The 27,589-nt window shown below is 38.1% G+C and overlaps 3 protein-coding genes across 4 annotated transcripts in view; 1 reads left to right on the top strand and 2 right to left on the bottom strand.

Annotated features, from left to right (window-relative positions):
• Positions 1-915: 915 nt before the first annotated feature.
• LOC101739017 (uncharacterized) lies at positions 916-17,764 on the bottom strand. 2 transcript variants are annotated; one of them, XR_009976571.1, is made up of 6 exons: positions 17,590-17,764; positions 12,258-12,339; positions 9,644-9,820; positions 9,229-9,343; positions 7,984-8,327; positions 916-3,216 (listed from the first exon to the last, which is right to left on the bottom strand). XR_009976571.1 is itself a non-coding variant. In XM_062675909.1 (5 exons), the coding sequence occupies exons 2-5, from the start codon at positions 12,325-12,327 to the stop codon at positions 8,204-8,206; spliced, it is 486 nt and encodes a 161-aa protein (XP_062531893.1). In that variant the 5' UTR covers positions 12,328-12,339; positions 17,590-17,764; the 3' UTR covers positions 916-8,203. The 2 variants fall into 2 exon arrangements, 1 of the variants encoding a protein (XP_062531893.1); XM_062675909.1 differs by having other exon boundaries at positions 916-8,327.
• A 1,739-nt stretch (positions 17,765-19,503) lies between these two features.
• LOC101739165 (probable basic-leucine zipper transcription factor G) lies at positions 19,504-21,647 on the bottom strand. The gene has a single exon (XM_021347304.3). It carries the CDS (start codon positions 20,900-20,902, stop codon positions 19,655-19,657), a length of 1,248 nt encoding a protein of 415 aa, XP_021202979.2. The 5' UTR covers positions 20,903-21,647; the 3' UTR covers positions 19,504-19,654.
• The window catches only part of LOC101737003 (programmed cell death protein 4), a 30,118-nt gene continuing 22,037 nt past the window's right edge, over positions 19,509-27,589 (top strand). Inside the window, exons 1-2 of the mRNA XM_038019769.2 lie at positions 19,509-22,186; positions 26,796-26,956. Coding sequence (XP_037875697.1) covers positions 21,943-22,186; positions 26,796-26,956 — 405 coding nt within the window. The 5' untranslated portion in view covers positions 19,509-21,942. The remainder of the gene's footprint in view (positions 22,187-26,795; positions 26,957-27,589) is intronic.

Raw genomic sequence — 27,589 nt, 5'->3', positions numbered from 1 at the left:
GGGTGGTGGCACCTACCCGCGCGGACTCACAACACGTCCTACCACCAGTAAATCGAATCTCGAATAACACAGGTCTTGTATGTGTGGGACATGTCTTACAAAGCACACGAAAGAACCGAAGTGTTCCCCACCTAGACTCATGTAATAATAACCATTACTACATAAATGAATGAAATAAAACAAGAAAGTGATTTATTTACAATCCTTCGCTTCTTTTTAATCATTCCTGAAACAATCACGGTTTTCTTGTCTCCATACTTTGCGAATACAATATCTAATAGTCTGTCGTAAGACTTATTTGTAATATCATAGATAATACACATAAATTAGTTATAGATAAGCAACTCAAGCATTCAACAAAAATGTTTACGGGCGTCGGCCACTAGATGGCTTCGCTTCGATTAGTTTCTCATTGCTCTTGTAGATGGCAGTAGCATATTACTTATCCTATATTTTATTTTTAACTAGATGACCCGGCAGACTTGGTAGTGCCTCAATCGATAAGTAAAAGTCTTAAACTTTTATATAAAATAAACTTAAAACAAACAAAAGGAATCCGTCCGACGGGGGATACATCAAAGGAAAAACAGAATTGTTATTTTTATTTCAATAAAAATAACAATTCTGTTTTTTAATGAAAATGGTATCGGTATGAATACCGATATTTCCGGTATCGGTATGAATACCGATACCATTTTCATATTTATCTACTTTTTAAACCTTCTCTGGACAAATAATTCAAGACCAAAATTAGCCAAATCGGTCCAGCCGTTCTCGAGTTTTAGCAAAACTAACGAACAGCAAATTCATTTTTATATTATGTATATAGATAAAGGATTTCGTAAACTTTCAGAAACCACAAATTGACAAAATTTAATCAATTTGTCTATAACAAATAAAGACTTGTATGTATGATTTATTAATTTTTTATTTTCTGTGTTTAGTTATACAATAATTAAATGCCTCAACTTTAACAACATATAAGTTTAAGGGTATCCGCTACAAGATGTCGCTAGCTTCCTTGCTAGTTATACAGAAAAAATATTTGTCTTAAAGTATCGCAGTTTCAAGGGCCTTTGTAATATTCGAATTATCTTTCCGTAAGATGCTAGGGTAGCATTTACATTGACTATGGTGCGATGGGAGAGCAGCTCTATCTGTGTATACTCTATGACAGTGACGTCATAATATATTTTAAGTCCACGCTGGCGCATGGCGTCCGAAAGAGATAGTTTAATAAAATCTAACTAAGATGCAGACGTGATACATCGTGAATATTAATGAGGGTACCTACAACATAAGCCAAGTGCATCGTGTAAAAGACTAAATACCTATAAAATTGCTACGTAAAAATATCTAAAATCAAATCGATATAAAATCGAATAATTAATTAATTAATTTTTTAAGTGAAACTTCTTTACGCGCGCTTAGAGTAAAATTTAACTTGCGACAGATTCGTTACGGCTAGAGAGAAAAAATATAATTTAGGAAAAGCGAGAGTGAGAAAATAGACAGAGCTTCTCGCGAACTATTCGATCGTGGAGAGAGGGAGAAAGCAAGCTAGGTCGTTTCTGTTTTAAACATTCTGTTTACGGGTTTCGGCTACTAGATGGCAGCAACATAATATTAAGTATCTTATATTTTATTTTTTAATGAAGGATTAAAAAGAAATGCTATATATAAGTTAAAATATATTATATATAAATGGCGAAGAGGTCGTTTCTTTTATACACAGCATTCCCTATTACAAGAGAAATTTGATTTAACGATGAAAAATGAACAAAACCACCGTACTACACGCCGCAAAAGAAGTTTCACTTCTTTCACGTACACCAAGTTGCACGCGCACCATTTTGTATTATTATTCATAAAAACATTTTCCCACAAATGTCATACAGATCTCGCATTTCATCACATTAATAAATAAGTAAGCTACAACATTCTTTATTGTTTTAATATCGATATGTTTTGTTTCGCTCGATTCTTTAGATGATCATATTCGTGCACGGATTAATCGATAATCGATAAGGCATTAAGCATTAAATCTCTACGTCACTACGTCCGCCATGACAGGTCGGTATTTGGGCGGGAAATCTTATACTATAGATTAATACAATGTGTAGAGTACCGTCTAAAATTGTAGAGCATAAATACATATTAATATATTAATAATATTGATATATAATAATATTGATAATAATATTGATATATTAATTGTATACGATTAATTATAGTTTTTGGAAACACCAAAATAAATAGTGTTTGTATGATAGCATTTAAACTTGTGACTTAATAATATCGAGGGATGAAAGGCTTATTTGGTTTAAGCTTTTGATTTAAGCTTTGGTTTAATACGCGATCATTATCTTTGTAAGTATGATTTTTTTAAAGCTTAGATGGGTGGACGAGACATCTACAACGTAAATGCGCCACCCACCTTGAGATATAAGTTCTAAGGTCACAGTATAGTTACAACGGCTGCCCCACTCTTCAAACCGTAACGCATTATTGCTTCACAGCAGAAATAGGCAGGGCGGTGGTACCTACCCGCGCGGACTCACAAAAGGTCCTACCACCAGTCCGTTTTATTTAGTATTGGCATCAACAATTCGGTGGTTTTTAATTGAACTCAAATTATGTTTACCCCATTCAAACAGCTGAAGAAGCTTTATTTGTCGGTTTATTTATTCAAAGTTTTAAACTTTAAATGACTCTTCTGTGTAGTTGCAAAAAGTTCGCTTAAACCAAATTATAACCTTTCACTCCTCTGTTAACTATTATTCATTTTGTATTTTTATTAACGTACTGTTACGCCGGTAAGAGTAGCGCCATCTATCGTCGGATATCCGGATATCGGATCTAGTATTATCTAAAACGCTCGAGAAGTACAACGCCATCTATTGTCAGATAGCGGAAGCACACAATACTAAAATCTTGTGGAATATTCTCGACGATTCTAGCAATTACGTCTCGACTATAAAAGCGTTGCAGAGATGGCACGTAGTCAGTCAGTAATCGGAACTAGTCGAAGCGAAACAGCGAACGGATCACCTGAAGCGAAGCGGAAGAAGCGAACTTTAAGTATTCTAAGTGTTGAATACAGTGGTGACTTGTAATTCGGCAGAATTTTATTTATCCCGAATCCCAGCGCGTAACAGTACATTAAGCTAAATATTATGTTTTGAAATCTTATAACTAATTCGTGATGGTTTTAGGCTACGTTTAAATATATTTTTTTTCTACTGTGGGTAGTTGAAGTGTATACACTAGTTTGTTGAGCTCTCAGTGTTTTTAATTGTTAAAAATATATATTTTTACCTATTCATATCTAAATGCTATAATTTGGGTTCCATAACTTGCTTCACAACAGCTCATAACAAGTTCTCTCTATTAATATCACTTCACATCATCACTACTGCCACATCATCAATAGCGCCGCATCATGGATCTGTACACTAAGTTACAAGAGGTGGAATCAAGCGTTGTGCAGAGGATGACTGAGTTTGAAGCAATGCTGAGCAGTCACCAGTCACCACACACGGACCTAGGCAAGTTGTCACAAGATTTCATCGCATTCCGGAATCTCACACTACAAACACTCAACATGCTGAGGTCACAGATGGAGCTTGTTCTCTTGGGGTTGGACAGGCATGAGATGGCGTCGCGTCGTAAGGTCCTTCTGTTTCATGGAATCCCGGAGTCAGATGCCACAGACCCAGCAACAGCAATTGTGGGTATATTAACCAACCAAATGAAGGTGGCTGGTTGCACAGAAGAGGACTTAACTGCTTGCTATCGGTTAGGCTCCAACACCAATAAGCCTAGGCCTATATTAGTCAGGTTCCTGAGTTTGAGGCGATGCAATGAAGTGTGGAAGAACAAGACACTCCTGAAGGGTTCTAGGGTCATCATTTCAGAATTTCTGACCAAATCACGTCATGATGTCTTTTTGGAGGCCCGCTCTCATTTCGGCGTTAAGCGCTGCTGGACAACAGATGGGAAAATAATCGTCCTTCTCCCGGATAATAAACGCTGTAAGATTGAACAGATGTTTGAACTTCAGCATCTGAAAACCAAGTTTCCCTCGGCTCAAAAAGCGCAAGGAGCTCCTCAGTCATCTGGGAAATCTCATGACGAACCCAAGACGGCACCAAAATCAGCGGCAGAGCGAGAAATCGGCAAGAGGACGACTCGTCGAAAGTAGTATGGCGGTATCTTGAACTTATTCATAGATGTAACACTAAAAACTTAGTTATCTATTCGAGGTAGTTGTAATGCGTTTTTGAACATTATTTCGATCAACTTTCAAAATTACCAACATATAAAAATTTTGATTGTAAATAATTGTAATAGAACTGACAGATAGATAAGTGATAATCATAGATTATGCACTTAGTAGTAGCAGCAGTAGGGTTTTTCTCGAAGAGAAAGGCAATGGAACTATGCCATACAGCCAACTCTTAAGTTTTATATTGTCAATATAGATTATACATTTACTTAATATATTTGTGACAATGATAATAGAATTTGCGTTTTGTTTTTAGTATGTACATTTTCTGACTTAGATTAAAGTGATTTGCTAATCTCGAAAGGAGCGTTTGTGAAGTAAGTTACAGTTGTAAATCTTTAGATTTTAGTTTTACGTTAGCTTTATTTATTTTTTTTAGTGTTTTCTATTATTTTACTGTATTTTTGTTTAGTATATATTTATATTATATTATCTTAGTATGTCAAATTTAGATATTAATGATGCCTTCTTCTCATGCTCTTCCTCAAGCTCGTCTGACATAAGCTATGGTAGTGCATTTAGTGAGGATGATGACTCAACTCATTTGCGAGACTTGATTCAAGCAAAATTTTCGCCGTTTCCTAAGTTCCTCAACATCGTTCACATAAACGCACAGAGTGTCCCAGCCCACTATCCCGATCTCTTGTCCTCTTTCGATTCCAGTGTCGTCCATGCAGTACTCATCTCTGAATCCTTTCTTAAACCTGCTCTTCCCTCTACTCAGTACTCTCTACCTGGGTATCGCTTACTACGCAACGACAGAATAGGGAAAGGAGGAGGTGGCGTAGCGATTTATCTTCGTTCTGATATTCCTTCTAAAGTTATTGATGCGTCCCCAGGTGAATATACGCAGTCCGCAGAAAACCTATTTATTGAAATCTCCTTTCACCATACTAAGCTTCTTCTAGGCGTTCTTTATATCCCCTCTTCTCATGTTGACTATTTCTCCTCTTTCGAATCTAAACTTGAATCTCTTTCCCCCCTTTATGATCATACAATAATTCTTGGTGATTTTAACACCTGCCTTCTGAAATCTGACAGCCGTGCTGATAAACTTCGTGCGGTAGTTACTTCTCTCAACTTAAATATCCTCCCTCTTGCAGCTACACACTGTGCACCTCAATATCAAGACCACTCCCTTCTGGATTTAATTATTGTTTCTGAATCCAACATGGTTGCTACACACGGACAACTATCGGCTCCTTTTTCCTATCATGATTTAATTTATCTCTCCTACAAGATTCGTCCTCCTAAACCCAAACCCAAATACCTTTTCCTTCGTAGCTTCAAGGGTATAGGCGTGGAGCGATTGCGGGCTGACGCGAGGAATGTTGACTGGTCGACTGTCTTTGGCTCTGACACGATCGATGACATGGTTTGTTCTTTCAATAAAAATATCTCGCTTCTTTATGATAATCATGCTCCCATCAGACGTGTCAGAGTTAAACAGTTACCCTCACCTTGGTTATCCGACTCAATTAGGCAGATGATGGCCAGGAGAGATAAGGCTAAACGCAGATACAGAAAGCTCCCAACGGAAGACAATCTTACAACTTACAAGAAACTTCGTAATCGTTGCAATCGGATGTGTAGAGATGCCAAAAGACGCCATATTCATAGCTCCTTAGAGGGTCTGAACACATGCCAAATCTGGAAATTCCTTAATTCACTAGGCATTGGCAAACAGTTAAACGATACTTCCTTTACTATTAACCTCGACGCTTTAAATAAGCATTTCTCTCAAGCTCTCATTATTCTTAATGACAGTACAAAGTCATCTACACTATTACAACTTTCCAAAAGGCCTTTACCCATGTGCACTCCTTTTACTTTCACTCCGGTTACAGAGTGTGACGTTAAGAGATCCATCCTTTCTATTTCCACTAGGGCTGTGGGTGAGGATGGGATTCACCTTCAGATGATCCTTCTGCTTGTGGATGAGCTTGTCCCTATCATTACATATATTCTTAACTTCTCTCTCTCAAAAGGCTCATTCCCAAGTAGCTGGAGAAAGGCTCATGTTCTCCCACTTCCTAAGGTCCCTAATCCTTCCTCTTTTTCTCAGTTTCGTCCAATCTCAATACTTCCCATTCTCTCTAAAGTCTTGGAGGGTTTAGTCCAAAGACAGCTCACTATCTACCTTAATAAAAACAATCTCCTCAACTCTTTTCAGTCTGGTTTCCGCCAAGGCCACAGCACGGTCACTGCATTGCTCAAGGTCACTGACGACATTCGCCACGCGATTGATGTGGGGCAGCTAACCGTGTTGACCTTATTGGACTTCAGCAGTGCTTTTAACTCAGTAGACCTTGACATCCTTCTAAGTATCCTTGGATCTCTTAATGTATCTCCACTTGCTCTAACCTGGTTTGAATCTTATCTCCGGGGACGCTCGCAGTGTGTCCGTTCTGATGATGCTACTTCAAAATGGTGTGATTTAACTGCGGGTGTACCTCAAGGTGGCGTACTATCTCCTCTCCTTTTCTCTATTTTCATTAATGAAATTACTCAGGTGCTGACTTCTCACTACCATCTCTACGCTGACGATTTGCAGATTTATAGACATTTTAAAGCTGATGACGTTGCTCTAGCTATTGCTGAAATCAATGGAGATCTTGGTAGAATTAGTGCTTGGGCTAAATCTTTTGGACTTCTTGTGAATCCATCAAAATCACAGGTCATAGTAATTGGTAGTTCCTATAGGTACAACACGATTGACCACATTAATTTGCCCCCTGTGACGCTAGATGGAATTCCAATCGCTTATTCTAAAACAGCAAAAAACCTAGGTATCGTTCTTGATTGTCATCTCTCTTGGTCCAGTCAGATAAACTTAGTTAGCAGGAAAGTGCATTGCACGTTTCAGTCTCTCAAGCGTCTTCAGCGTTTCTTGCCCTTTGAAGCTAAAGTCACCCTGGCCCAATCCCTTATGCTTCCTCTCCTTGACTATGCAGATGTCTGTTTCCTGGACGCCGCGGAGGGGCTGTGGGACAAACTGGAAAGGTTACAAAATTTATGCATACGCTTTATTTTTGGTTTACGCAAATATGATCATGTCTCGCAGTACAGATCACAACTTAATTGGTTACCTATCCGACTTCGCCGTGATGTACATGTTTTATGTATGCTGTTCAACATCCTTAATAACCCAGCTGTTCCCCGGTACCTCCGTGAGCGCTTCGATTACCAGATGCCCCGAGGTGTACCCTGTCGTACAAGTAGATCCCTTCTCCTTAATTTTCCCCCTCACTCCTCCAGCCGCTACGGCGGTTCGTTCACTGTGCAGTCTGTGCGTCTGTGGAACTCAGTTCCACACTCAATCCGTGCAAGTCCCTCACTTGAGGTATTCAGGAAGGCATTAAAGAAGCACTATCTATCTATTTAGTATTACTTATATATATTTATTTTATGTATTTCATTATATATGTACGTGTATGTATATGTTTACGTTATTTATGTGTGTATGTATATATATGTAGTCTAATATATTATGTATTAGTGTTTTTTGTTTTTTGTTTTTTTTTTTTTTATTAAGTTCTTGTCTAGATTGTAAATTGATTAGATTGTATTCTTCTACCCACTCATTTAAAGCTTTCCTTCGTTAAGAACGGTTAGCTGGTAGAAAACTCAATTGTTGAGTTAAGCTCGCCATTTTTTATATCTTACGCAATTATTGTAATATTAACTGTGTGTACAATAAAGAATATTTTTAAAACTTGCGAATATCTCTACAGAACATCACGTCTGTATTAACGAGATTTCGAACACGTAATACGTATGTGTGATTAGACAAAACGGCCGCCGCCCCAATTAACGATTCGCGCTCCAGATTCGATAAATGCAAAACGTTGTAAACGTAGCGCTACATCTGAAATTGGGCTTAAGCGACAAACTTTTTGCCTTAACGTACGTCTGTTAGCTCATGAACATTATGAGCGCGAGGTAAATGAGCGACAAGACTGTCACATAAGGTCCATATTCCTTCGCCGAGTTGCAGGCGTCAGCGTCGTTGCAGCTCTGAAGACAGCCATGGACGTATCTAGAACAGAATGAGTTGACTGATTCGGTGGTGCTTTAGTTAGGGCCACCGGTTTCAGGTCATCGTTCTCGTCGAACCCGTCGCTTGTGACGAAGGGCTCGATGAATAAATTAACCCACAGACACGGCCCACTGAGTTTCTCGCCGGATCTTCTCAGTGGGTCGCATTTCCGACCCGGTGGTAGATTCTGCGAAGCACTGCTCTTGCTAGGATTCGTGTTAGCAACGTCGTCAGCTTTGAGCCCCGTGAGCTCACCTACTAGTTAAAGTTACGCTGAAATGGTCTTTCAAGACCATTAGCTTGGGTAGAAAAAAAAAACTGCTGGCTAGCGAGTCGCAGGTCGTTCTATTCCCATATCCCATCCCCTCCTAAGACATTCGCGTGATGAACAGATTTGTGGTTGATTCAAGAATTACTGGTGGCCCAGAGGCCTTTCCAGTTTCACCAGGACAGGTAGGCGAGCAAAGGCTCAGCCAGGTCGCTCTTTCTCTGGGCGTTTAATATCTATATGGTAGGCATTACGTCAGCAGACAACTGCTCGTACAACTAACAAGTCCCTGTGCAGAAGGGTAGGAAGAGATGCTGCGAGTACCACACATGACAAGAGATGAGCACAAGAAGAAGAAGAATATGTAGACTGTACCTATTAAATCGGAAGGCATTACTGCTTTGCGCCCGAAATAGGCTGATTAATGATGCCTATCTGTGCGAGCTTCTACGCCCTACCACCAGAAGACCGAAAAAGTTTTCCGAAAGCTGTTATGGCACGAAGATCAAAGCTATTCGAGAACGTAGTTCAATTTTAAATCAGAGAGATTCCTTCTTAATCTTTGTAATGTGTACACACGGGAAATATTCTAACATTAAACAATATTATATTAAAATGTAACAGCTAAATTACCTGTTATTGTAATAGAATCTTCCGCAATGAGACATCCTTATGATTTCAGTGTCAGTAGTGGCCGTACCAGAGTCTAAACCACAACCTCGCACTGTTATGGTTTCGCCTGTGTCATCTGTAAATATCAGTACATCATCCATGTATCTGAAGTTTAATTGCTTTAAATGCATTGGCTATATCATGGTCATTTTTTTTAAATTTTTAATTGCTTTAGAACAAGGCCGCTACTAAACGATGAACGACTATCCATTCGCTTTATTTATTGCCCGTCTAGGCAGACTAGCATACGGCCCACCTGATAGTGAGTGGTTACCGTCACTCATGGACGACAGCAATGGCAGGGGCACAGCCAAGTCCCTACCTAATATTAAAAGTATTTAAACAAAATACGGGAACAGCTTGTTGCAAAACTCACCGAAGACACCGGCTATTTTAATGCACGAAGTTGCAGGGAACAGGCCGTCCCTTCCCTTCCTGCCCCCCATACAGGACGCCTCCAGCATTTGCAGCGAATGATTGTTGTGGAAGGGATCGTCGCATGGCGGGAATTTCCCGTTCATTGAAACGCATTTGAAACAGTCGATGGCTTGCGCTGTGGACAACTCCTTGCGTTTATGGTAGCCTGGTACTTTTGAGGTATCAGAATAAAAGTAATTCCAGTGCTTTTCATCGTATATCATGCTGGACAGGATATTCACATCGAGACACCTATAAGCTGTGGTGACCGCAGATTCGCTTTGAACTTGACAGCTCGTCTACGCAGAAAAAAGTAAAAAGAAAGCTCAAAGTTTGGTAACTCAAGCTCCACATAACTCTTTGTGTTTGTGTGAACCTGGTCAATATTAAAAGAATTTGAGGATATTGCAAATGAGACTTTAAGCTTTCTACCATAGCATTAAAGGAATAATTAAAATTAGAAAAAATCAGAATGTTTTCATAAAAATAAAAACTTTATGCCTATCAGTTTTAATTCTAGTTTAGGCTTCAAATATAAATTATTGTTGGGTCTAAGAAAGATTTGTAAGTACAGCTGTGGCGGGTAGCCATCATACAACGCAAGATAATTGACAGATGCCTGAATCTCGCTTACGACATTTTCAAGATAAAGCGCATATATATATATATACAAGTTCCGAACAACAACATTCGGACCGTCGGTCTACCGAGCAATATCATCCGCTCGGTGGAAGATCTTCCCTTTGTCGTATATTCCCACACAGCTTAAGTCACATTTACTGAGAGCGACTTTAATAATAAATAAATAAAAATACATAATGTTAAAAACAAAAGACTCTAATAGCAAAGCGAACTTAAGTAGATTTCATAATAAAACCACTTTTACGGTCTAATTTCGTGCCTTTATTGTCTTTATATTATTTCCGACCCTTCAAAACACTATTCGTGTTCACGGACGAACATAAAAATCTAGCTCTTTTGGTGGATTCCGAAGACGTTGTAATTACGTGAAGCAGTAATGCGTTTCGGTTTGAAGGGTGGGGCAACTATGCTGAGACCTTTGAACTTGTATCTCAAGGTGCGTGGCGCGTTTACGTTGTAAATGTCTATGGGCTCCAGTACCACTTAACACCAGGTGGGCTGTGAGCTCGTCCACCCATCTAAGCAATAAAAAAAAACCAAGGAAAACTACTTGACGTTATAATGTTAGTTAATTTTAAGCTGTTATTGTATTATATCCGAGCCCACTGAGTTTCTCGCCGGATCTTCTCAGTGGGTCGCGATTCCGATCCGGTGTTAGATTCAGCGAAGCACTGCTCTTCCTAATAGGCTAGGCTACTATTAGCAAATTCTCTAGGGTTGAGCCCGTGAGCTCACCTACCCGTCAGGGCGTAGCTGAAATAGCCTCTTAGGCTACCAGTGAATAGGTAAAGAAAATCAGACGAAACATATCTTTTCAATTATCGTTTAATAGATTTTTTTTATAGCTTTGATGAGTGGACGAACTCACAGCCCACCTGGTGTTAAGTGGTTACTGGAGCCCATAGACATCTACAACGTAAAGGCGTCACCCACCTAGTGATATAAGTTCTAAGATCTCAGTATAGTTACAACGGCTACCCCACCCTTCAGACCGAAAGGCATTACTGCTTCACGGCAGAAATAGGCAGGGCGGTGGTACCTACCCGCGCGGACTCACAAGAGGTCCTACCATCAATAAAAAATTAGATTAGGTTCTAGATAGAAAAATTAGATCCAAGTTGGTCATAATAACGTTCAAAGATTCCGTTACATAGATATACTGGGTGTTAGGGGACCGCTTCCGAAAATGAAAATTTTGTATCTACAGAGTTGTAAATTTTGGGGAGCGCGGTATCAGCGCCGCGCCCGGGCGCTCAATCATCCGAGCATCAGCTGTTTTTGATTTTGTGTTTCATTGCTGGGTTTTTTTTTAAAGTAAAGTAATGTATTTTTTTATGAAACTATCGTTTCATTTAGCTGTGCTAACATGATGGACGGTAAATAATGCTAATAGAACGTTAAAAAAAAAATTTTTTTTTGAGCTTTGGCATAGCTTTTATCGCCGGCCTTGAGCGCGGCTTACTGTAATCATGAAATTCCGTAACGAAAAAAACCTTACACCCTTCACTCCGCCTACTATATAGCTAGCGTTCAATACATTCACACGTTGCGCTTGTGTAGTGTTTGTGAATAAGCGCGCGGCGTGACGTCACACTGCATGCGCATCATGAAAAGTCTTATGAGTGAAGTGAGTGAAGGGGTCAGTTAAGGTTTTGCTTTTATTAATGTTTAATATAGCGTGGTCGTGTTTTATTACTGTTTTAATATTAAATTATCAGTGTCTAATTATAATTGCATAAGTTGATAAAAAATGCTGTGCAATAGATTTACCGCGGCAGTTCTCCAGTGCCACACGTGTTTTTTTTAATCAGGATCGTTTTTTTTTTCCGTTCCATCATCAAAGGCGTCATTAGTACTATTGTGTCTTCGTTTTCGAAAACGATCTCCTAACGCCTAGTATAGATGCAAGACAAGCGTATTAACAAACTCACACAAAGGCACGTTGCAGAGTAGAACCATGATGCTCAAGGAGATTGTAATCATCTTGCGAATATTCTGCATCTTTCGTTGATTCTGAAACAGGATATTTGAAGTGAATAACACTATTATTAAACATAAAATCCGACGTGACGTAAACACTGACAGGGACATAGCGAAGTCACCGCCTTCACCTGAACTATGGAGAAAAGCAGAAGCACTGCTCTTGCTAGCTCTGAGATACTTGCCAGTGTTAGCAATTATCTCATATTGAGCCCTTGAGCTCATCTACCGGTCCCCCTGAAGTTGGGACAGCCCCTTAGTCTACCAATGATAAGGTAGGAAAAAAACCAACCAGCTCTTAACGTTTTTATATGATGACTAGCTTTTGCCCGCGACTTCGTCCGCGTGGACTACTTACTTTGGTATAAGGTTAAATTTTACCCGCGACTTCATTAACGTAGAAGTAAGTACAGTCAAACCTGGATAAGCGAGAGTTCAAAGGAGCACAATCTCATTCTCGCTTATAGAGGTTTCTCACTAACCCGAGTTTCTCGCTAATGCACCCTCTGAATTTCGTTTCGCGATATTCCAGATTCAAACGCATTCACTATTTTTAGTTTGTCACTTAATGACAGTACTTTAATTTTCCGTTTTTTACATGATGCAGAACAGAACTTTCCTTCGCAATTGATTAACGATAAACTGAGTAAGTCTGACAAACAACACGGTACACAGGCACACGTGTCCATTCGAAAAGAAAGCGATAAAATAACAACGTAATTTAGTTCCACGAAATAGAATAGGTTCAATATTGACGAGAAAACAACAAAAACAATGGTAGGAAGTTCCACGAAAGCTAAGAATGAGTCATAAAATAGCAGATGTTAAATTTGTAATTTGTTTTGTCATTTGTTCCTCCTAAATAATATAAATAAATAAAGCTCGACTGTCGCTTATAGAGGTAAAGATAAGTAGCAGTCTCACTTACGGAGGTCCATGAGGAAAAAACGACTCTCTCTTACCAAGGTTTTTGTTTCTCGCTAATAGAGGTTTTGGGAGCTCTAAATGACGGGTCCTGGCTATTACTCTCACTTATCCAGTTCTCACTTACCCAGGTTTGACTGTATATTTTTTAATGATAGAATGCTAAGGAACTCCTTAAAATAGCTTATTTAAGGTACCAAAATCATGCTTTTTAACGGACTTGAAAAGCTACCTTCCGCCCTTCAAACCGAAACGCATTACTGCTTCACGGCAGAAATAGGCGGGGTGGTGGTACCTACCCGTGCGGACTCACAAGAGGTCCTACCACCAGTAATAAAAAGTGTTGCATATAAAGTCTTTACGACTTGAGAAACACTTCCAGCGTTCTTTCGAATTACTTCTATGTACATTGATAGAGAATAGAAGACGCATCGAATGTAGCAAAAGCAACTTGGGGTGTTCGGAACTAAATAATTTTCCTTAGAACTGTAATATCTGTAATCTGTAATAATATGTAACAACTGTAATATCTAAAATGTCCGAAATTAAGATGGCGGTCCTAACAATCGATACTATACACGCGAGCAAAAGTTTGGAATCACTTACTTGAAATTGGTTCCGCGCGATCTTGCTTACTAACTAAATTTTTAAGTAACATAAAAATTACATAATTTTAAAGGTTCAACTGTCTACTTTAAATTGATACCAAATTTATTTAAATCGAGCCAGTAGTTAAGGAGCTATCTCGGATTAAGTGAAAGAGGTAGGAAAACAAGGAAATATGGAAAAATATTGAATGAACAGAACAACAAAAATTAATAAGTAAAAAAAATTATTTAGCCTTAAAATTAAGTATCAGTACTTTGTGTTCCCTTCCCTTGCCTTAATAACTGCTCGAAGACGATTCTTCATAGACATGATCAGCTTCTGAATTGATTCTTGTGGGATACCTTTCCACTCGTAAATCAACGCCGATTTCAGCTCATTCAGACATGAAGGAGCAGGAGTTCTGGAACGAAACTTCCTCTTCGGTTCATTCCACACGTGCTCAATGGGATTCAAGTCAGGGCTGAGCGCTGGCCAGTCCAATGTGGCGATACCGACTTCTTCGAGGTATACAGTTGTTACACGGGCAGTGTGACAACGAGCGTTATCGTGCATAAGGAGGAAGTGATCACCGATATATCCAGCATAGGTAAGGACATGTTCCAGCAGAATATTGGAAATGTACCGGTCCGAAGTTAGACCGCCTCCTCGTCCCCCGCCAGGCACGAAAACAAGCTCGGTTTTACCATCGAAGGAAATGCCGGCCCACATCATACAATGGCGCCCCCATTAGCCACTGTTTCAACGAAACAGCACTGCGAAAATTGCTCCCCAGGCCGCCTGTAGACCCGACCTCTTCGGTCGCTACCGTACAAATGTATCCTGCTCTCGTCGGAGAACAGGACTTGCCTCTATTGCTCAACCTCCCAATCAAGATGGGTGCGAGAAAATTGAAGGAGTGCTTGTCGGTGAGCTACCGTGAGTTTAGAGCCTGTGGGAGGCCTTTTTGGAGTCAGATTCGCTAGCTTGAGTCGTCGACAAAGTGTCCACTCGCTGGCTGCTACCCCACGAATATCTCGGAGCTCCTGTTGGACGTCGACACCATGTAAATGCCGATTTCGGAGAGAGGTTGACACGATAAAACGGTCATCCCTCTCCGATGTGCACCGGCGCCTTCCAGATCTTGGTCTCGAGATAAAGCCACCAGTCTCCTGAAAGCGCTTGTAAGTTTTCGAAACACAGGACTGGCTTATGTGGAGCCGACGAGCGACAACCCGCTGGCTGAGCCCTTCTTGCAATAGGTCTACGATTTGTGCTGCTTCTGTAGGTGTTGTCTCCATTGTCGTACAAGGTAAAGGATCAAAATTAGCGGAGATGTGTACCGGTCAACATGTGAAAGTCAACTGATAAAGAAAATCCGATAACAGGTGCTTTTATAGGGGTCAATAAGTCGCAACTCGCGACGTATCAAGCAATTGAAACACGTCTTTTTCGTTATTCCTTCACTTAATCCGGGATGGCTTCTTAGATACTGGCTTGATTTTAATGAATTTAGTATCAGCTTAAAGTTAAGAATTGAACCTTTAAAACGATGTCATTTTTATGGTTATTAAAAAAAAAATTTGTACACGAGATCGCGCGGAACTAATTTCAAGTAAGTGATTCCAAACTTTTGCTCGCGAGTGTAGTTAGTAAACTTTAGAAAACATACTTCATTTTTGAAATTATTCGCTCCACACTAACGAACAGACCCGGCTTATTCAATTTATTGTGTATTCCACGAAACTATTAGGCCATCGTCACTCAAACTAAAGCGAAAATAAACATATGCAAATAACACAAAATTTACTAATCCTACGGACGAATAGCATACAACAGAGAACCATTTTATTTAAAATTCCATTAATAACTTCCCGCGGTTTACATTTAGGTACATTATTTTTGCTACAAAAACGCAAACATCCCGTGAAAATCCATAAGAATTTATTCTTTATCTCGAAGCAATACCGTCGAATATTGTATGGATGCTTGAAGATTATTATGAATTTAAATCTAGACGCCATGTTTATAAAACGTCAGTTACCCGTGTCGCCATTTTATGTTCGTGTGAAATGCGTTGATTGAGTACCTTATCTCATAGCACTTAAGACCAAAATTGTTTACGTCGTATGTCATGTTCATTTGTAAAAATTGTTAAATTTTATATTGAACTCTATTAATGAGACGTCAAATTTGAAATTGTTTTAAGTTTTCAATGTCTTCCGACAATTTGTTATTCTTCTTAAAATTTAAACTAACTACAAAACAGATCTAGCTTAGTCGAACCCAAACTATAAATGCGATGCCTTTTTCGTGATCCCGGAAAAAATAAAAACAATTACCCTAAAATCTGAGTGCTCTGAAGATTTGTTTGAGAAGATACCATCATTTCGTTTTTACCATCGCACCGCCCGCCACTGGAGTAGAGCTCATTCATACTACCTGGAGCCACTGCGTTCATCCACAGTGCGCTTCCAGAGATCTTTTTGCCACGCACCATCCGGCTTTGGAATGAGCTCCCCTCCAAGGTGTTTCCCGAGCCCTATGACATGTCCTTCTTCAAACGAGACTTTTGGAGAATATGAAACGGTATGCAGTGGCTTGGCTCTGTCCCTGGTTTTACTGACGTCCGTGAGCGACGGTAACCACTTACCATCAGGTGTGCCGTATGCTCGTCTGCCTACAAGCGCAACAAAAAAAATGGATCAATATAGGGTCGGGTTTAGGTTATTCGAAACCTAACCCATGCATCAGCCCGCTGAGTTTCTCGCCGGATCTTTTAAGCGGGTCGCGATTCCGATCCGGTAGTAGATTCATCCGCGAATCAACTGCTCTCAAATTGTTAGGTCTCCTTCGGAGGCGCTCGGGCAGTTGTTAGCTTATCCCACCCCTCCTAGCTGAGCCTTTGCTCGCCCATCTGTCCTGGTGAAACTGGAAAGGCCTCGGGGCCACCAGTAATCCTTTAATTAAAAAAAACGAGTTTAATGGGCATCTAGTCCGTTATCCTTATCTGTTGCTTTAACCCACGAACGGTTTCAAAGTCCTTTAGGTTCTTGGTAAAATCCAAATCACGATCGTGCATTTCCGAAGGACGTGTAAAAAACACCAATTAAAAATTACATATTTGTTTTAAAAGTTTTACTGGTGGTAGGACCTCTTGTGAGTCCGCGCGGGTGGGTACCACCACCCTGTCTATTTCTGCCTTGAAGCAGTAATGCGTTTCGGTTTGAAGGGTGGGGCAGCCGTTGTAACTATACTTGAGACCTTAGAACTTATATCTCAAGGTGGGTGGCGCATTTACGTTGTGGATGTCTATGGGCTCCAGTAACCACTTCACACCAGGTGGGCTGTGAGCTCGTCCACCCACCTAAGCAATAAAAAAATGTATTAATTTGATGAAAAAAAAAATCGAAATCTCATTTCGAAAATTAAAGTTAATTGAAATAAAAAGAAGTCAGCCTTTTAAGCCTTTAATGAAAACAAAATGGAATCATTAATTCCATAATCAAAAACTTGAGATTCCTTCGTCTTACTAAAAAAAATAGGTCGAAATAAAAAAGGCAATTTCGCGTTTATTTTTCAGCGTTTTCAAAGAACAGCCCTCAATTCCATTAGCGTTTTCAAAACAAAACATGATATTCTTCAAGCAAAAATCATTCTAATCGACACGAAATTCGCCGTTCCTCAAATTTTAACATAAATCAATAAATACGAAGCCCTTTTAATAATGTTTATACGTAAATAAATCAATAAATACGCTTTGTAGCAACTCACCTTTTTTACGATTCTCGAAAAACACTTCCGTAAAATGTAGGTATAGTAAAAGATTAAAAATATAACTTAGGCCTCATTTTCCATCGGTTTACGTACAAGCGCACTCGCGTATGCAAAATTATTGACTGTAAAAGTCGAACCTGAAAGCTCATTGCTGAAATAATCGAATTTCAGTGATGCCAGAAAACAAATTCACGTTCACGAAGACAGAGTTTGATTTTTTTTAAATAATCCGACCTCTTTTTTTTCGAGATAAAATAAAATTATTTTCTCAGTCTTTTTTTATAAGTGTTATAAATTTTGTAAATAATGTGTATTTCAAATATTGCACTATATATATCACTACAAGTAACTCCGTAAACGTAATCGCTAATGTCAAATCGGGTTGCGTTTCAGAGACATTATATTAATTTTGTCCATATTTGAAACATACACGTTTGAAGGGTTATATTTTTTTTACTTCCGACGAAAATTTTGTATTATTTATCATGATAATTTGAATACATTTTGGTTTGGTAATGGCTTATTAATGAAACATTATTGTTTTTTAAATAAAGATTCCATTACCAGACCGAGAATACAAGCCTAGAGATAACTTTAACGGGACTGATTAGGACACTAATCCATCAACAATTTCAGCGGCACTTAAAAGGACATGACAAAACGCTAAGGGCGAGGATTTTTTTCCTACCTGAGATGATGGTCTTGAGAGACCATTTCAGTGTAACCTTAATAAGTAGGTGCTGCGGTCTGGAGTCGCCGATGCAATAACGACTTCTTCCTACACGAGTAGTAGATAGCCGTGACATCGGCGCTAGAGGGCAAGGCACATATTTCCTTGTGTCTATTATATATTAAAGAATGATACATCTATGTCTATATCAATCTTTGGCTCACACACGTCACACACTACAGAGAATCCTCTTATCTAATCCTGCTGGTGGCGATGTCTACGACTCAAGCTATGTGATTAAAATTCCAGATTATTTATTATAATAACGCGTATAATTTTGGAAGTCGTCGTGGTCTAAAGGATAAGACATCCGATGCATTCGTATTGAGCGATGCACCGGTGTTCGAATCTCAGGCGGGTACCAATTTTTCTAATGAAATACGTACTTAACAAATGTTTACGATTGACTTCCACGGTGAAGGAATAACATTGTGGAATAAAAATCAAACCCGCAAAATTATGATTTGCGTAATTACTGGTGGTAGGACCTCTTGTGAGTCCGCACGGGTAGGTACCACCGCCCTGCCTATTTCTGCCGTGAAGCAGTAATGCGTTTCGGTTTGGAGGGTGGGGCAGCCGTTGTAACTATACTTGAGACTTTAGAACTTATATCTCAAGGTGGGTGGCGTATTTACGTTGTAGATGTCTATGGGCTCCAGTAACCACTTAACACCAGGTGGGCTGTGAGCTCGTCCACCCATCTAAGCAATAAAAAGAAACGAAAAATTAGTTTAAATTTTGTCTGATCCTTCACGTATGTTTATTGATGGATCTCAGTTGTAGAAAACCTTCTATTACAAATGAAGGGGAAGCGAAGTTCGTGTTGAGCATCAAATGTTTATTTGTGGTACGCCGTCTCGTGGGTCCGAACGGGTAGGTACCATCACCCTGCCTATTTCTGTAGTGAAGCAATAATGCGTTCCGGCTTGCTGAGTGTTACAGCTAATTTATTAAACTATTCAGCTTTTGATCCACATCTCAAGGTGGGTCGCGACATTTCCTTTGTGATTGTCTATGGCCTCCAGTTAGAGAACAACACTGGGTAGGCCGTGAGATCGTTCATCAAGCATATCAATTTAAAAAAAAGAATTGTAAAAAAATGTTTACATCCAACAAAAAAATAAATTTTTTTGTTGCGTCACCTTGTCTGGCTGAATTGTTGATAAAATAAAAAATATGAATGATCCTCTCAATTACATTTATTTCTCGTCACAATTAAAAAAAAAACAGTACACTTACAAACTACTGTAGCTTAGAAAATGAAAAAAATATATTTGTTTATTTTACTAACAGTATTTTTTTCAAATCATCAAATTACAGAATTTAGGTGTATTAACACAATTTAATTTCCCTACAAGAACCCTGAAATTCATTTTTGATGCAAAAATGTTCAAACCTACATACATTCACAATTAATTTACAATCTTCTTCATAGTCTAATATTGAGTATGGTTTGTACAGTTTCAATACTGATTCACATAATACATTATTAATAACGTAACATTTATTTATTAAAATAATAAATTTTTCGTCCTCAAAATTTAAGCATTCTAAAATGTACACGCCATATTTGAACGTTACATCTTTAACTCTGAAAGCAGTGTATTCTTCTTTCGGAATGACAAAATTTGAATTTTCAGCCAGATACTTCTCGTGTTGCCACAGTGAAATTTTAGCATTCTGTTTTTTCAACAAATCAGTAAGACGGTAAGCTAGGCCTCCTTTTTTGTATCTAACTTTTTTCCTTCTGTCATTATCAAAGGTAGAGTCTGGAGACGTTGTGGCCGATATTTCTTTTTTTATTTCCTTTGAGGGTACTTCATTTTGCGATTTGCATGACAGAATTTCAACTTCACTCATGGAGCTGGTGTCTGTGGTGTCATGAATAGAATGTTCGGAGGTAGATTGTGAACAAAAATTTCTGTCAAAGAATGTACTAACCTTTTTTGTTAAATCTAATTTAGCTTTCGATGTGCCATCATTTGAACTGTTTTCACAATTTTCCTCTTTTACAATGTCATTGGAACATCCTATTTCTAATTTAATCTTGTCTGTATTGATTCGATTTTGATTTGGATTGATATTATTGCAATTATTATTTAGGGTTATTTTTGTCTTCTCATTTATTTTATTTATTTGTTTTGGATCAATGCTGAATAATTTCTTTTTAACTTTCATTGTAGACTTTGGTGATAGCTTCGGTAGGAGAATGGGGCTGTTCAAAATACTCCTGGTAGTTAAAATTGGCGAATTATCATCGTTTTTCTGTGTCAAAATGGGACTTTTACTGATTCTAGTCTTTTTACACAAAATAGGTGATTTCTCAATATTTTTCGCTCTTTTTTGGTCTTCTGTACAGTCAATTATCGTAATATCTAAATTGGAAAGGTTATTAAGAGATTTTTTCTTAAGTTTTCTCTTTCTTCGAACACTGTTGGTGTTTTTGCAAACACTCTTGTTGTAATCTAGGTTTTCGTAATCACTCAGCGAGCTGGACGACCAAGTAATCTCTTCACTGCATTCTTGTGAATTTAATAGGCGAAATTTGTCTAAAAACACATTTTCTTTTTGTGTTTTCATGTTTAGTGTTTACTTTACTGCTATTGTTTTGATATTTCTCGAATCCAAATCAACATTAGACATTTGACATTTTTGACGTCAAATATTTTAAATGTGGTACCGGTTTTTCTTTTTTTTTTCTTTGGTGATTGGCTTCTTGTAATGCCATTGCTAGCGGGATCGAATAGATTTATTTTTCAATTATTCTAAAATTTAATAAACATACGTGTACTAAAATTAAAAAAGCGTAACGTATTAAAAAAAATTTAATTACTTTTTAAGTGGAATGAAAATTGAATGTACAAATGGATTGAGACAAAATGAAATAATACCTCGGCCAAATAAGAATTTACTAAAACTTAAGTGGAAGAACCCAAGAAGCCACGTACTTGGTTTCATTTTTCCAAATTTGAGCACTTTTAGATATAGTAAAAATCAACAAGACAACAATACTGATAATTTAAACCCGAAGAAACTAAATTCTCAAAAATAAATAATTCGAATAAATTCAAATTGCTGATATAAAGTCATGGTAGCTTTCAGGATACTACAGTTTTATATTGTCAGTAAGTTATTAAAAGATTCCACATTTGGTATAATTTTTTTGATTTTTCATCCATTTTCTTAGGTAATCTTCCTAATTTCGTAATGATTTTACGGTTTTAAGGGTGGTTTCCTATGATATATATATTTGAAGAAAAAAACCTAAATCGTATTGATCAATACCAAAATATAATGTAAACTATGTATTTCTTTTAAAAAAAAATGGTTTTCCCAATCTCACACAATTCGGATCGAGTTAGTTTCGAACACTTATAGTTGTAACAAAAAAGTTGACATTGCATAGTTGGCAATGCTGCTACCGCCATGTTATTCTGCTAAGTTCACATTGGTGTGCTCTCAAAACAAATAGTCTGCTCGCGTCGTGCGATTCTTTGTTTATCACAAAAAAAAAAATTCATCACACGAAAGTCTTCATTGAACGGCATAACCGCGTGCACAGTTTTTGTTTAACTGTATTAAAGTCCATATTTCACAAGATAAATCGTACCGTCGCCGCAATGGAAGTCGATCGCATCGCTTCCGACTCTGAAAACGTGGCGATGGACGAAAAGCCGGTCGTAGAACAGGGCGCCGGAGACGCTGCGACGTCCAATCCCGAGCGATTACGTCGCAAGAACAAGAAATACGCTCGTTCTAACAGCAAGGACGGGCCGAGCGCTGTGACGCCGCTCCCGAAATATCGTAGCTGGAAGAACAGCCGAAGACCACGCAATGGCCACGGCAGGGGGTTACCGAAGAAAGGTGAGTGGTTTTAACCAAAAAACCGGCTTAATTGGTTATCATCTAGCTATTATTTATTCATGCGGGCCGGGGAACTTTCTGGAAGCAATGCAACCTGAACCCAGTTGCATTTTGTGCGAGTTTACGTAACCTTTGTTTACTACGCAGTATTAGCTATATATAATATATACATGTAAGGAGTTTTGTACGTGTGAAGGTCACAGTATCGATGCATTCGGACGCTACTGCGCAGTAATGCCCCCCCTATTTAAGGCGTGTTTGATAATAAAAATACGCGTTTTTAGACAAACATACGCGGGAGATAAAAGTTGAACGACACATTACGTAATGATTGTAAACAACTTTCGTATAGTAAAGCAAGGCTATTGTGGTTCGACTCATAATTCGAAATTGTACTTATTCTGTTTTAAAAATTAAAACCAGCCGACAATAAAAAAAGTCGCGTGACATATGCTAGGCCTGTTTGAAGTTGTTAAGGGATGAAATATTTTCATAACTCACAGCGATGACTCATTTTTGTAATTTTCCCCCGGTGCTTTATTTCATTTTGTTAGTGAGGAGAAACATTATAGATTATATAAAATATAAAATAAAACTCAATGTGAACACAATATACTTGAGAAACATTTGTAGCAGCAAGCATACTCTAACTCACCTCGCTCCTCGATAAACCTTCTAAAGCCAGGTAGAAGACACCAATATGAAAGTTGTTGGTTAATTTAGTCAATAACCAATTTCAAGTCTGACCTATTCTTTCACAGCAAGAAATTGGCAGAAATATCCTTATTTTTGTCTTTATGGTTATTACATTTTTGTCACTAAAATTGTTTTACTTAGTAATCGTTATTATTCTATCAATAAAAAAAAATATCCTTTAGAATTAGTATTTTATAATTATAATTTGTTAGAACAAACAAAAAAACTCTAGATTATTCAAAAAAATTCTGGAGGTACATTTTACTACATATAATGGAGAAATGTGCCTCTAATAATTCTAAGTGTGTATTATAAATAATGTTAATATTAATTTGATAATAATATTAATAAATAATACATACTTAGAGTTTTAGTCATAATTTTTTTCAGTTCTCTTTTATAATATGTAGTAAGTAGTCTACATTCAGAAATGTTATGAATAATCTAGACTTTGTTACATACCTATACTTAGATTCTGTTTTATTTTGTAATTAAAGTAGGTATAATAATAAATGAATATATTTATAAACAGTGGAAGTGGATGTTAAAAAAATATCCATAAAATTATGTATGTACAATATTAATAAATTAATATTAAGCTAAACGAATATTAACTAACATGACTTACCTTGAGTATTGAATTATTAATTTAATGAGTATACGATAGTTATTTTTATTTTTTTAAATAAAATTTTAATTTATGTGTATGACTAGGCATAAGGGAATGGTTTAATAAGGAAACGTAACTATGATAGCAGAAAGAAAGAACTATTATCTTTGCTCGGTCCCAATAGAACTCTATACAAGGTAATGGAATAGTATGTAGATATGAATGTAGATAATCTTCTCTATCTAATCTTCTGTTATTTTATACTACGGACGCATAGTCATGTTCCACTGTGCCACTGCAAATATAGAAATAAATTTTATTGCATTTACACTTTTGTCCGAAGAACAATATCAGTGAAATCGGTCGAGCCCAAGGGCGGATCCAGCTTTGGCGCCAGGAGGGGGTCACATAGTCAAATTTAGATGCGTTCGTTCCCAAATGTTTGCCATTATACAAAGTTATTATATTATATTAAATTAATTACATATTGAAGGTATGTAGTTACTTACATAAAATCTGTATGGTGGCAAAATATATAAATAAAATCTTTATATTCAATTAGTGGTCCACCTAAGTCCTGGACCCAGCCCAGGGGGTGGTCATGACCCCCGTGACCCTCCCCCTGGATCCGCCATTGGTCGAGCCGTTTTGAAATGATGTTTCATCATACATGTGGCAATTGATTTCAATTTAATTTGATGACTTTGTATGCATTGCGCTGAATTTTCAATGTTTCGATGACAAAACTAATCTTGTATGGCCATTTTTGCTTTGTCTGATCTATATGTTACAACACTCACTGTTGTACTATAGATAACATGAGTCTAATTTGAATTATTCATGTAAAAAAATCATCTCTGTAAAATCCACTGAATATTTGTATGAAAGCTATGACTAACAACTAACATTATTTGAAGTGTTAGTCTAAAACATACAGTGCAGCAGGCGATTTACTGGTGGTCTTGTGAGTCCGCACGGGTAGGTACCATCACCTTGCTTATTTCTGCAGTGAAGCAGTAATATGTTTTGGTTTGAAGCGTGGGGCAGCTGTTGTATTGTAAAAACTGGTACCGTACAACTCATATCTGAAGGTGGAGGCATTTACGCTGTGGATGTCTATTGGCTCTGGAAACCACTTAACGTCAGGTGGCCCGTTAGCTCGTCCGCCCATATAAGAAATAAAAAAAATAATCTAGTTGCTGGCCATACCTCTTACCTACCTGATGATGTCTATGTATGGTGATGATAAGTAGGTATCATTATTTTGTCTCATTTTCAGTTGAAAATTAGTGCAAGTTGCAAGTAGAATCAGATATCACTAATTTGCAGTTTCAAGTTAGTGATGTCTGATTCTAATATAGCTGAGACTGAACTCTAGTGTCAAGATATATGAAGGTAATCGCATTGTCATTACACATTAAAATAAAAAAATATATACTTATTGGTAATTTCAGATCGGTAACAGAAAAAAAATATTCTTGCCTTTATCAAAACTAAAAAAAAAAGTTGATTGATAAGTAATACAAATAAACTAAGTAATTAATGAATTAATACAAAAACAAACACACAGCTCTCATATTAGTGTATGACCTAAATGATTAAAGTTTTAAACCTAGAGATAAAAACGAAATGGAAACAAGATATTATATTTTTTTTTCATTATTATCTACCATATTATTGTTAATCAGTGGCGTGTTTTAACTTTATCTCTTCGCTGTTTCAACTGTGCAACAAATATAAGATTCAGATGTACGAGAGTGGTCACTATTGGCTTTGTCAGAGACAATTTACTATGCGTTTTAAAATATATACAAAAAAACATTTTGTGCAGAGAATATTAATATGAAAATAGTAATTACTGTAGGATTAGCAGCCTTGTTCAAAGCGGTAGCCCACAGAAGAGAAAATTCTAGCCGTTAGCACAATGTTTATTTATTATTGATGCATTATTATAGATAGATATTTACTGGTGGTAGGGTGTCTTATGAGTCTACAAGGGTAGGTACCACCACCCTGCCTATTGCTAACGCGAAGCAGTAATGAGTTCCGGTTTGAAGAACGGTTCAGAAGTTGTACATTCATCAGGTTTGAGCCCCGTGAGCTCACCTACTAGTTAAGGTTCCGCTGATATAGCCTCTCAAGGCTATCAGCTTAGGTAGGGAAAAAAAAATAGAATGTGACACAAAGCTCAGGTTAGAATTGCATTATAGGTACCATTATACTACCATTATCATATGAGCTGTGAGCTCGGCTGAATGTGGAGCTAAACTAATAATTAAAAAAAAAACCCTCTTTTGAGGTAATTAACCGCGCTGCTAACCAGATTGACCACAATCATAAGAAAAAGGTTTTTAATAAAAAAAAAATTAATCGCACAGACGGTTTTCAAGCGATGCTAAGTGATGTCAATACTGGAACGCATTGCTGCTTCGAAATAAATGTCCAGCGTCTCTCAAATAATTATTTCAATGGCTCTCAAATAGTCGATACGTAAAATCATGTATGTACCAACGGACGTGCTCTTATGTTTATTACAGCACATATACCCGGCTTTATCCGGGTCACGTTATTTACTATATATGATACGAATTTTATTTTATTTTTATTTATTTATTAGGCTCACAATACACATCACAAGCAAAAAAAGATCATAAAAAACACAAGTAAAAAGAAACCAAATCTGGCTTGCAACGTAAGTTATGTGCGCACGACAAAACAAGACATATAGTGCTGAATTTGTACAACAACGTTCCTTACAATTACGACAAAACAACACGAATATTAATCTAACTTATAATGTAAGGAAAAAAATATATATTCACAATATAATACATTAAACAATTACATTAAATTAAAATTGATCTTCTTGTCTTTTGTTTGTCCGGCGCGTGAACCCAAATTTCCTTTTTTTTTTCCCTTCCTATGCTGGTAGCCTTGAGAGGCTATTCCAGCGTAACCTTAACTAGTAGGTGAGCTCACGGGGCTCAAGCCTGAGGACGTTGCTAACACGAACCCTAGCAAGAGCCGCGCTTCGCAGAATCTACCGCCGGATCGGAAACGCGACCCTCTTAGAAGATCCGACGAGAAACTCAGTGGGCTGTGTCTGAGGGTTAATTTACTCGTCGAGCCCTTCGTCGCAAGCGACGGGTTCGACGAGAACGGTTAGTGGATCGGGAGGTTCCGAGATGACGTGTTTGGGGCGACGTCGACTGCTTTCCATTCTTTCCGCAGGATCGGGAATGCGCGAACCCAAAGCGGGGCACTAAAGGAATTCTGACAGCGTCAACCTTCCGCCGTTTCCAGGTGGGGCGGGAGGCAAAGGCGTGTGGGGTCTGCCCGGATCTGAGATGCTCGAGGAGTACGTGGAGGACCAGAACGATCCGAACTACGATTCGGAGGCGGTCACCAACGGCGACATCGAATTCAAGCAGGTCATAGTCGAAGCGGAGCCCGAGGATATTATCGTGAGTGATTCAGGAATTATTTACTGGTGGTAGGACCTCTTGTGAGTCCGCGCGGGTAGGTACCACAACCCTGCCTATTTCTGTCGTGAAGCAGTAATGCGTTTCGGTTTGAAGGGCGGGGCAGCCGTTGTAACTATACTTGAGACCTTAGAACTTATATCTCAAGGTGGGTGGCGCATTAACGTTGTGGATGTCTATGGGCTCCAGTAACCGCTTAACACCAGGTAGGCTGTGAGCTCGTCCACCCATCTAAACTATAAAAAATGCTTTTAAAGATCGGAATCGAAAATAGCCATATACTGGGACTGCCCGGTTTATTTGTGCGTCCGCCTGTGATGTTGGCACAGACGCGTCGATTGCGTAAAAAGATTATATACTAACGAACTCCGATTATAATAAATAGAGGTTTCTCGATTAGCATAAAAATTAACATTTAACACCCCCCCCGATATATGAGTCGTCTATTATCAAAAGTGGCAATCTGTGCATTTGGACAAAAAAATGTTATTGATATGGCGATACAGATTGATTTGAATATAATCGTCTCCTTCAAAGAATACGGTTCAAAACCTGCATTAAATAAAGGTTAATACTTAACCTGTTATTTATCTAAGATGTCGTTCAGAAGAGTTT

Source organism: Bombyx mori, chromosome 24 (assembly GCF_030269925.1).
Source record: "Bombyx mori chromosome 24, ASM3026992v2".
Lineage (NCBI taxonomy): Eukaryota > Metazoa > Arthropoda > Insecta > Lepidoptera > Bombycidae > Bombyx > Bombyx mori.
This window is presented reverse-complemented; position numbering and strand designations above follow the sequence as displayed.